This window comes from Myiozetetes cayanensis, unplaced genomic scaffold (genome assembly GCF_022539395.1).
Source record: "Myiozetetes cayanensis isolate MyiCay16 unplaced genomic scaffold, myiCay2020 scf2-11, whole genome shotgun sequence".
Lineage (NCBI taxonomy): Eukaryota > Metazoa > Chordata > Aves > Passeriformes > Tyrannidae > Myiozetetes > Myiozetetes cayanensis.
In genome coordinates, this window is record NW_026087411.1 from 84,150,946 (window position 1) to 84,162,972 (window position 12,027).

The window sequence follows — 12,027 nt, forward strand, 5'->3', positions numbered from 1 at the left end:
TAGCATGGTTTTAATTTGGATCTAACAAGCAAAGAAACAGAAGCAGCAATACAGAAATAATGGGAACAACAAGAAATACTTATGAGGGAAGAAAAATGAATTATTACTTATATATATATATATACTTAAAAGAAAGGCATATCATACATTTTATCAGGGTAATCCTCCACATCTAATACGATGCTTTCTTCTGTACCTGTAGATGGAGTTATTTTTACACCGGTTATTCTAATCATAAAAGTCAAACTACTAAAGTTAGAAATTTATATCAGAGATTATGTGATATATTTGAGTTTCCTTCACTAAATAAGAGTAAAAACGACAATTTATTAAATGTATTTTGGGGACAGGAAGAAAGATAAAATTGGAAAAAGGAGGTGAATTTCATCTCTTCAGGGACAAGTTAGTGAGGCAGCCTTGATTGACTGGCATTCTCATAATAAACTGAAGAGCAGTACCTTCCCCATTGAGCTGCAGGTTGTATTTCATACACTCTCTTGAGCAAAAGTGAGAGCTAGAAAAGCAATTACAGTAGTGGAAGAGTTATGGTGGCTGACAGAGTAATGGAAGGTAAAAGGTTCCAAATTTGTCTTTAACTTCTATAGGATACAATTATTTCCATTAATAAACTATAAGTATATTGTACTGCAAAGAGTCATTTAGAAACACAATGATTACTTTTTTGATTTGGGAAGAAAGGAAGGGAGGGAGGTGGGGAGGGAGAAAGAAAAAAAAAAGACAAAAGAGAATAAAGATGGAAAAAAAGAAGGGAAGAAGGAAGGCAGAGAAAGGAAGGAGGGTAGGCAGAAAGGAAGGCAGGCAAGGCAGGCAAGGCAGGCAAGGCAGGCAAGGCAGGCAAGGCAGGCAAGGAGAGAAAGAAATAAAGACAAAGAGAAAGAAAGAAATAAAGACAAAGAGAAAGAAAGAAAGAGAAAGAAAGAAAGAAATAAAGACAAAGAGAAAGAAAGAAAGAGAAAGAAAGAAAGAAAGGGAAAGAAAGAAAGAAAGGGAAAGAAAGAAAGAAAGGGAAAGAAAGAAAGAAAGAAAAAGGGAAAGAAAGAAAGAAAGAAAGAAAGAAAGAAAGAAAGAAAGAAAGAAAGAAAGAAAGACAAAGAAAGAAAGAAAGAAAGAGAAAGAAAGAAAGAAGAAGAGAAAGAAAGAAAGAGAAAGAAAGAAAGAAAGAGAAAGAAGAGAAAGAAAGAAAGAGAAAGAAAGAAGGACAAAGAGAAAGAAAGAAAGAGAAAGAAAGAAAGAGAAAGAAAGGAAGAAAGACAAAGAGAAAGAAAGAGAAAGAAAGAAAGAGAAAGAAAGGAAGAAAGACAAAGAGAAAGACAGAGAAAGAAAGACAAAGAGAAAGAGAAAGACAAAGACAGAAAGAGAAAGAGAGAGAAAGAGAAAGAGCAAGAAAGACAGAGAAAGAAAAAAAAACAGAGAAAGAAAGACAAAGAGAAAGAAAGAGAGACAAAGAGAGAGACAAAGAGAGAGACAAAGAGAGAGACAAAGAGAGAGACAAAGAGAAAGAGAGACAAAGAGAGAGACAAAGAGAGAGACAAAGAGAGAGACAAAGAGAGAGAGACAAAGAGAGAGACAAAGAGAGTAACAAAGAGAGTAACAAAGAGAGAGACAAAGAGAGAAGAAAGAAAGAAAGAAAGAGAAGACAGAGAGAGAGAAAGACAAGAGAGAAAGAAAGACAGAGAGAAAGAAAGACAGAAGAGAAAGAAAGAAAGAAGAGAAAGAAGAGAAAGAAAGAAAAAAAAGAGAAAGAAAGAAAGAAAACGAGAAAAAGAAAGAAAGAAAGAAAGAAAGAAAGAAAGAAAGAAAAAGAGAAAGAAAGAAAAAGAGAAAGAAAGAAAAAGAGAAAGAAAGAAAAAGAGAAAGAGAAAGAAAGAAAGAAAGAAAGAAAGAAAGAAAGAAAGAAAAGAGACAGAGAAAGAAAGACAGAAAGAAAGAAAGAAAGACAGAAAGAAAGAAAGACAGAAAGAAGAGAAAGAAGAAAGACAGAAAGAAAGACAGAAAGAGAGAAAGACAGAGAAAGAAAGAAAGAAAAGAGAAAGAAAGACAGAGAGAAAGACAGAGAGAGAAAGAAAGAAAGAGAGACAGAAAGAAAGAAAGAAAGAAAGAAAGAAGAAAGAAAGAAAGAAAGAAAGACAGAAAGAAAGAAAGAAAGAAAGACAGAAAGAAAGAAAGAAAGAAAGAAAGACAGAAAGAAAGAAAGAAGACAGAAAGAGAAAGAAAGAAAGAGACAGAAGAAAGAAAGAAAGAAAAGAGAAAGAAAGAAAGAAAGAGAAAGACAGAAGAGAAAGAAGAAAGAGAAGAGAAAGAAAGAAAAGAGAAAGAAAGAAAGAAGAGAGAAGAAGAGACAGAGAAAGAAAGAGAGAAAGAAAGAAAGCAGAAAGAAAGAAAAGAGAAAGACAGAAAAAGAGACAGAAAGAAAAGAGAAAGACAGAAAGAGAAAGACAGACAGAGAGAAAGACAGACAGAAAGAAAGACAAGAGAGAAAGACAAGAGAAGAAAGAAAGAAAGACAGAGAAAGAAGAAAGAAAGACAAGAGAAAGAAAGAAAGAAGAAGAGAAAGACAGAAAGAAGAGACAGAAAGAAAGAAAGACAGAAAGAAAGAAGAAAGAAAGAAAGAAGAAGAAAGAAAGAAAGACAGAGAAGAAAGAAAGAAGAGAAAGAAAGACAGAAAGAAGAAAGAAAGACAGAAAGAAGAAAGAAAGAAAGAAAGAGAAGAAAGAAAGAAGAAAGAGAAGAAAGAAGAGAGAAAGAAAGAGAGACAGAAAGAAAGACAGAAGAGAAAGACAGAAAGAAAGAAAGAAAGACAGAAAGAAAGACAGAGAAAGAAAGAAAGAAAGAAAGACAGAAAGAAAGACAGACAGAAGAAAGAAAGAGAAAGAAAGAAAGACAAGAAAGAACAGACAGAAAGAAAAGACAGAAAGAAAGAAAGAAAACAGACAGAAAGAAAGACAGAAGAAGAAAGAAAGACAGAAAGAAAGAAAGACAGACAGAAAGACAGACAAGAAAGAGAAGACAGACAGAGAAAGAGACAGACAGAAAGACAGAAAGAAAGAAAGACAGACAGAGAAGAAAGACAAAGAGAAGACAAGACAGACAGAGAGAAAGACAGACAGAAGAGAAAGACAGACAGAAAGAGACAGACAGAAAGAAAGACAGAAAGACAGAAAGAAAGAAAGACAGAAAGAGACAGAACAGAAAGACAGACAGAGAAAGAAAGACAGACAGAAGACAGAGAGAAAGACAGAAGAGAAAGACAGACAGAAGAAGACAGACAGAAAGAAGACAGAAAGAAAGACAGACAGAGAAAGACAAGAAAGAACAGACAGAGAAAGAAAGACAAAGAGAAGAGAGAAGACAGACAAGAAGAGAAAGACAGAAAGAAAAGAAAGAAAGACAAGAGAAGAGAGACAGAGAGAAAGAGACAGACAGAAAGAAAGAAAGACAGACAGAAGAAGAAAGAAAGAAGAAAGAAAGACAGAAAGACAGAAAGACAAAGAAAGAAAGAAAGACAAAAGAGAAAGACAGAAGAAAGACAGACAGAAGAAGAAGACAGAAAGAGACAGAAAGAAAGACAAAGAAAGAAAGACAGAAAGAAAGAAAAGACAGAGAAAGAAAGACAGACAGACAAGAAAGAGAGACAGAAGAAAGACAGACAGAAGAAGACAAGAGAGACAGAAGAGAGAGACAGAAGAGAAGACAGAAGAGAAGAGACAGAAAGAAGAGAGACAGAGAGAAAGACAGACAGAGAGAGAGAGACAGAGAAAGAGACAGAAGAGAAAGACAGACAAAGAAAGACAGACAGAAGAAAGAGAGACAAAGAGAAAGACAGACAGAGAGAAAGACAGAAAGACAGACAAAGAAAGACAGACAGAAGAGACAGACAGAGAGAGAGACAGACAGAAGAGAGACAGACAAGAGAAAGAAAGACAAAGAGAAAGAAAGACAAAGAGAAAGAAAGACAGAGAGAAAGACAGACAAAGAGAAGAAAGAAAGACAGAAAGAAAGACAGAAAGACAGAAGAAAGACAGACAGAAAGAAAGACAGAAGAGAAAGACAGACAGAAAGACAGAAAGAAAGAAGACAGACAAGAAGAGACAGACAGAAAGAAAGACAGAGAAAGAAAGACAGACAGAAAGAAAGACAGAAAGAGAAGACAGAAAGAAAGACAGAAAGAAAGACAGAGAAGAGAAAGACAGAAAGAAAGACAGAAGAAAGACAAGAAAGAGAGACAGAAAGAGAAAGAAAGAAGACAGAAAGAAAGAAAGACAAAGAAAGACAGACAGAAAGAAAGACAGAGAAAGAAAGACAAGAAAGAAAGACAGAGAGAAAGACAGACAGAAAAGACAGAAAGAAAGACAGACAGAAAGAAAGAGAGACAGAAAGAAGAAAGAGAGACAGAAAGAAAGAAGAAAGACAGAAAGAGACAGACAGAGAAAGACAGACAGAAAGACAGAAAGAAAGACAAGAAAGAAAGAAAGAAAGACAAGAAAGAAAGAAAGAAAGAAAAGAGAACAGAAAGAAAGACAAAGAAGAAAGAAAGAAAGACAAGACAGAAAGAAGAAAGAAAGACAGAAAGAAAGAAAGAAGACAGAAAGACAGAAAGAAAGAAAGAAGAAAAGAGAAAGAAAGAAAAAGAAAGACAGAAAGAGAAAGACAGACAGAGAGAAAAGACAGACAAGAAGAGACAGACAGAAAGAAAGACAGACAGAGAAGAAGACAGAAAGACAGAAAGAAAGACAGACAGAGAGAAAGAAAGACAGAGAGAAAGAAAGACAGAAAGAAAGAAAGAAGACAGAAGAAAGACAGACAGAAAGAAAGACAGACAGAAAGAAAGAAAGAAAGACAGACGAAGAAAGAAAGACAGAAGAGAGAAAGAAAGAAAGAGAAGACAGAAAGAAGACAGAAAGAAAGAAAGAAGAAAGACAGACAGAGAGAAAGACAGAAAGAAAGACAGACAGAAAAAGAAAGACAGAAAGAAAGACAGACAGAGAAAGACAGACAGAGAGAAAGAAAGAGAGAAAGAAAGAAAAGAGAAAGAAAGACAGAAAGAAAGACAGACAGAAAGACAGAAAGAAAGAAAGACAGAAAGAGAGACAGACAGAAAGAAAGACAGAAAGAAAGAAAGAAAGACAGAAGAGAAAGACAGACAAGAAAGACAGAAAGAAAGACAGAAAGAAAGACAGAAAGAAAGAAAGACAGAAAGAAAGACAGACAGAAAGAAAGACAGACAGAGAAAGAAAGACAGAAAGAAAGAAAGAAAGACAGACAAGAGAAAGAAAGACAGAAAGAAGAAAGACAGACAGAAGAAAGAAAGACAGAAAGAAAGAAAGACAGAAGAGAAGACAGACAGAGAAGAAAGACAGACAGAAAGAAAGACAGACAGAAAGAAAGAAGACAGAAAGAGAAGAAAAAGAAGAAGACAGAAAGACAGAAAGAAAGACAGACAGAAAGAAAGACAGACAGAAAGAAAGACAGACAGAAAGAAAGACAAGAAAGAAAGACAAGACAGAAAGACAGAAAGAAAGACAGAAAGAAAGAAGAAGAGAAAGAAAGAAAGACAGAAAGAAAGACAGAAAGAGAAAGAAAGACAAAGAGAAAGAAAGACAAAGAGAAAGAAAGACAGACAGAGAAAGAAAGACAAAGAGAAAGAAAGAAAGACAGAAAGAAAGACAAAGAAAGACAGAAGAGAAAGAAAGAAAGACAGAGAGAAGAAAGACAGAAGAAAGAAAGAAAGACAGACAGAAGAAAGAAAGACAGACAGAAAGAAAGACAGACAGAAGAGAAAGAAAGACAGAGAAAGAGAAAGAAAGACAGAAAGAGAAAGAAAGAAGAAGAAGAGAAAGACAGAAGAAAGAAGAAAGAAAGAAAGACAAAGAGAAAGAAAGACAAAGAGAAAGAAAGACAAAGAGAAAGAAAGACAAAGAGAAAGAAAGACAAAGAGAAAGAAAGAAATAAAGACAAAGAAAGAAAGAAAGACAAAGAGAAAGAAAGAAAAAGAGAAAGAAAGAAATAAAGAGAAAGAAAGAAAGAAAGACAAAGAGAAATAAAGAAAAAGAGAAAGAAAGAAATAAAGACAGAGAAAGAAAGAAATAAAGACAGAGAAAGAAATAAAGAGAAAGAAAGAAATAAAGAAAGACAAAGAGAAAGAAAGAAAGACAAAGAGAAAGAAAGAAAGACAAAGCGAAAGAAATAAAGAAAGAGAAAGAAAGAAAGACAAAGCGAAAGAAATAAAGAAAGAGAAAGAAAGAAAGACAAAGCGAAAGAAATAAAGAAAGAGAAAGAAAGAAAGACAAAGCGAAAGAAATAAAGAAAGAGAAAGAAAGACAAAGAGAAAGAAAGAAAGACAGAAAGAGAAAGACAGAAAGAAAGACAGAAGAGAAGAAAGAAAGACAGAAGAGAAAGAAAGAAGAAAGACAAAGAGAAGAGAAGAAAGACAGAAAGAAAGAAAGAAAGACAGAGAAGAAAGAAAGACAGAAAGAAAGAAAGACAGAGAAAAAAAGACAGAGAAAAAAAGAAAGACAAAGAGAAAGAAAGAAAGACAAAGAGAAAGAAAGAAAGACAAAGAGAAAGAAAGAAAACAAAGAGAAAGAAAGACAAAGAGAAAGAAAGACAAAGAGAAAGACAAAGAGAAAGAAAGACAAAGAGAAAGAAAGACAAAGAGAAAGAAAGACAAAGAGAAAGAAAGACAGAAGAAGAAAGAAAGACAAAGAGAAAGAAAGACAGAAGAGAAAGAAAGACAAAGAGAAAGAAAGACAAAGAGAAAGAAAGACAAAGAGAAAGAAAGACAAAGAGAAAGAAAGACAAAGAGAAAGAAAGAAAGACAAAGAGAAAGAAAGAAAGAAAGACAAAGAGAAAGAAAGAAAGACAGAGAAAAAAAGACAGAGAAAAAAAGACAGAGAAAGAAAGAAAGACAAAGAGAAAGAAAGAAAGACAAAGAGAAAGAAAGAAAGACAGAAAAAGAGAAAGAAAGAAAGACAGAAAAAGAGAAAGAAATAAAGACAAAGAGAAAGAAAGAAATAAAGACAGACAAAGAGAAAGAAAGAAATAAAGACAACAGAAAGAAAGAAATAAAGAAAGAAAAAGAGAAAGAAAGAGCTAAAGAGCAAAAGAGAGAGAAGAAGAGAGAAAGAAAGAAAGATGGAAGGAAAGAGGGAAATAATGAAAGAGGTAAAGAAACAGGGAGAGAAAGAAAGAAAGGGAGAAAGAAGGAAAGGAAGGAAAGAAAGGAAGGAAGAAAGGCAGGAAGGCAGGAAAGAAGGAAGGGAAGAAAGGAAGAAAGGAAGAGAAAGAAAGAAGAAAGAAAGGCAGAAAGATCGAGAGAAAGAATAAAAAGAAAGAAAGCAAAAGAAAGAAAAAAAAAAATGATACGTTGGAGTTTTGATTTTTTAATATTTGTAGGTTTTAGAAATTGTTATATAGTAAATGTAGATTTTAAAGTAGCAACACATTATCCCTTTACCCTTTAACACACCAACCACACATAGCAAACCCTTTAACCCATTCCCATATCAATTCCCCTAAATTCCACTGGCCTGTTTAGGTTCATTTTCAAGGTAGAATTTTAGAGAGCACCCTAAAATCTGCACAAGAAATATGGTCATAGATGCAAAAATCTTCAGGCCTAGAGCCCTGGAAGGCCTCCAAGAACAGTACATACTCTGAGGAAGATGAAGAAGAGGGGGTCCCAAAATGCCCGCAGACCCAATTCCCGAGAGCCGTGGCAGGGGCAGAACGTGGGTGGTGGCCAGATGAGGATTGGGTGAGAATCATTATAAAAACTGAAAACACCTGTATTCTGGAGCACGTGGTGGCATTTCCTGGAAGCCTGGGGGCTCATTAAAGCCTTTGTATCCTTATCTTATCTCTTACCTAATTTGCCTTGGAGTCTTTTTTTCCCCATAGCCATTTAGGCAAAAAAGAAAGAAAGGTAGAAAGAGAGTTATCACCCACAGAATGAAGAAATGTAATTCTGCTGAGGATAGCCTACCAATTTGGCTATGCAACTCTGTCTCACAACAAAACTTTGTCTGATTCCACTTCAGTTTTAGAAACCTTGAAAGAATGCTGTTCCAAGTCATATGCAATGTCATCACACCAGGCAACTTAAAAAAATCTGTATTTCCTGTAAAGCAGGTACATTTTTTATAGTTCCTCTTAGATATGATTATTTTTGCATTGAGTAAAATTATGAAATAAAAAAAAAATCATCACTGTATCGAAGAGAAGAAATCTAGGCTTAGTTGGGTTCACAGAGAAAAATATTGTGTTTCCTGGTGCATAGAAAGTTTTGTTTGATAGTCCTTTATAAGATTTTCCTTAGTATAGAGGAAGAATAGCTGTCCGCATTTTAAGGTATCATTTACTATGACTGCATGTGCAATAGGAATGCCACTCAACCATCAACTTCTTAAGTACAGTTATTATGAAGAAGAATTATGTTGGATTAAGTGCTTTTTTTATTGTCTATCTACTTTCCTCCATAAATACAGCTACAGTTTTTAAGCCAAAATATCAGCAATTGGGACTTGTAAATGGAAATACAGAAGCCTTGGGGACAACAGGACCATGCAAATAGGTAAGGTCAGGCTGCTTTCTTGATTAATGGTTCATTTGTTCCAAGTACTGATGTCACAGCTACACTTCAGTGTTTGTTATGTGGCAAATAAATATTCCAGCTGAAAAATCCTTACTTTCTAATAACCCAGCATATTTGCATGGATACTCAAAGGCATTAAAAACAAATTTTACATCATATTTTGTATCTGTACAACATATATGGAAGCCACATGTATTGTTTCCTTTATCTAAGCAAAAGACAAGTATGCTTGGTGATAAAGGAACATGACCAAAAATTACCAGAAAGGTGATTTGCATTTCCTTCTTCATTTCAGAGGTGAAAGGCAGATTAGAAATATAATATAACAAAAAGGAGAGGAAAATGACTGTTTACCCTAAATACTTCCAGAGTCCATCCTCTAGCCACAGGACATGAGCTGGCCACATCTACATGGTCAGATTCTTAGAGTCCAAAATACTGAGACAGTGCCCAAACTGCCTGTTGGAAACAGCCTCAGACCTTCCCAAATCCAAATCAGGGAACTGGTTGGGAGAGAGATACCTGCCATGCCAGGGTCTTGCTCCCAAGGTACAGGTGGTAAAACCTGAGACCAGGGTTGTCCCTTGCTTCTGTGTGGCTCGTGACAATGGCAGCAGCAGTCAGGATGCAGGGGGAGGTTGGAGTCTGGGTGCTGTGTTAGCTGAAGTCCTGCCCTGCAATATCAGTAGAATTATTTATAATTTGATATTAAAGAGACTGTTGTGTTCCTCTTTGAAACTGTTTTGTTTCCTGCCTGAGACACTGGTACCAGGCACACAGACTGTTTTGTGAGGGTTCAACTCACTACCCACATGAGGATACTGACAAACACATGGCGCTTTTCAAGCAGCTCTTTTTAAGAAGTTGCGTGGAACAACTTCTTGGGCTGTGGCGTATTTCAGTTTCCAAGCTGACGAGAGAGGAAAAAGTCATTTGAATAGGATTTAGAAAATGCCAGTTAAAAACAAATGGTATTGCATAAAGGGCAATGAGAAATAGAGGAAACTGCTGAGTGGTTAAATAAATTATGCTGTTTGCAGAGGGGTGCAGGTTCCTGTCAGTAATGTACAAAGCTGGCATGGAAACAAACAGCAAACAGTGGAGAGTTAGGCTTTTCAAAGGAAAGCACTATGTAGATAATAATGATGTTTCCTGAGGCTTAAACTATTTCTTAGCCTCGTTGTTTAAGCCAAAATGAGGATAGTGTTACAAACAGACCAAGTGCTATCATTTTCAGTACAGAATCTCTTTCAGAATTCAGCAGAGAGGAGGAGAGTATTTTAAAGGGCAGATAAGGAGGAGAGGGACCTCTCTTTTGACAGCCCACTGAAGCCCAGTATTTTATCCAGACACACATCACACAGACACAGAGAGCTCAGCAGCCTTCTAGGTCTCAAAGAACTTCTGAGTGTCCACTTGAAAACAGAATGTGTGCCTCGGGCTCAAAATCTCAGTTAGTGCCACCTACAATTTCCTAGAGTAAGAGTACACCTATCTGCTGTTCTGCAAGGTCACTTTGCCAGTCTGGCAAGTCATCTGCATGTGGAGCCACTGCAGAATGGTAACTGAAGCACCAGTAAGGCCATTGTTGTCAAGCAGGGTGTATTACCTTGATCTGGGATTAACTGATTATTCCTACATGATGTTTGGCTACTGTTCTCCTGAATGAGCTCACATCTGTCTAAAACATACCACAAATGTATACCTGTGGTTTCATCTCTGACCTTCGGTGTTCTGTGGTAATTTCTTATGAGAAAGAGTTGAGGTTGACTGTCATATTATATTGTAGAAATGGGCTTTTCTGTAAATATTTGTATTTTCCTTTAATTGTCCCCCTATCTGGGTGACAAAGTCCCCATCAAGTCAACACTGCACCACAACACAGAAGCCCACTGTGTGCTAGCAAAACTGGGTGTCAGGAACACAACTTCTTCCTCCCATTTAATCTCAGCATTAGTCAAACAATTTCATTAACGAAAGTTTTCTTAAATTGTTTATCAAGTCTTTCCAAAGACAAACTACTGTTTGGCTGCTATAGGAATGTGTTAAAAATTATCTAATGAATGTCTTTTATAAACAGAGAAAAATATAAAATTCATTTGGGTTTTTTGCAAGTGTAATTTTGCTCCCTAAAGAGTTGATACAAACCTTCTATTTGTTTCCCTTTTTATTGGTAACATTTAACATAAGCTGAAAAAAAGAAAATGCCTCTTGGAAAGTAAAGCTACATGCCCTTGGCAAGCCATGTGTACAGCAAAGGAAAAGCATGTGAGGCCATCTCAGCAGTGAGAGACTGGCTCACAAGCTAAGAGTTTTCACAAGCTGCTGGATCAAAATCACCCCTGTCCCACAAAGTCAAGTGACTGCCTCTCCTCCCTTGCCTCTGCCTCGTTTTCCTCCTCACCACCACCTGCAACCTAACAACCAGAAGATCCTCCTGGTGTTCCCACACAGAAGGGTAGTTGAGAAATGGCAAATAACATAAAAGAAGAGTAACAAGTATCTCTTAAGTCCAGCTGAGCTAAGGGGAACTTCTTTAACAAGAATTTAAATTGCTTCAGTGCAAAAGTTGTGTACTTTGAAAATACAAATACAATAAAAAGGGAAGTGTTAGATAGGTTTCTCTAATTACACAGCACTGCCTCTGATAAAGCAAAACTGCTGTTCCTTCTATCAGAAAGAGCAAATCTTAGTCTGCCCTTTATAATACCACAGGCACTGTTCCAGGAGAATGCCTGGAAGAGACTGCAGGAGAAGAAGACACCATGGAGGTTTGAAGGGCATTAATACAGTACCAGCACATCAGTGTAGACAGATTTCCAAAGTATTGAAAAAATGTCATAGTACCCTACAGGACACCACAAACACAGTTTCTCCTGGCACCTACTCTGAGAACAGAGACACACAGAACAGTGTAGTGCCTCAGATCTAGATTCATATATATTTGAATTTATTGTAAAACTTTGGCTTGTATAAGCTCTCCCAGAATTGCTTCAGAAAAACTTATGTAATGCAAGACACAAGAAGCAGATATCCACCATGTTAGGATTTATCCATCCTCATCTCCTCTCTGCTTTGCCTCCTCACTGATAATAGGAAGAACTCTTGGACAGAAGAGGAGGAGGATGCTAGAGGGAAAACTGAGCTCTGCACATGCATTTGAACAGGTTATCTATGGATAAGACCCCGCATCTTGCCTGGTATTTGCTTTTGATGTGATGATAACTGGCACTTTATCTCAAGAGTCACCCCTTCTACCGTCCTGCAGCAGCCAAAATCATCCAAGTTCCTAACAATTTGATTTTGGCTCGAGTGGGGTCACACAAAAAGCAAACCATGAAGTTATGTGTGTCATGACAAATTGCTTGCATAACTCAGAAACTCATAAAACTTGGGAACAGCTGTATCTCATTTCC

General features: G+C 36.3%; 1 protein-coding gene across 1 annotated transcript; it reads left to right on the forward strand.

Moving 5' to 3' along the window:
- Window positions 1-2,582: 2,582 nt before the first annotated feature.
- Window positions 2,583-5,656, forward strand: LOC126640156 (putative uncharacterized protein DDB_G0271982; the record flags this gene model as incomplete). The annotated part of the gene is made up of 2 exons (XM_050315718.1): window positions 2,583-2,654; window positions 5,549-5,656. Coding segments are annotated over 2 exons (180 nt in total), but the record flags the coding sequence as incomplete, so codon positions are not given.
- Window positions 5,657-12,027: the final 6,371 nt, after the last annotated feature.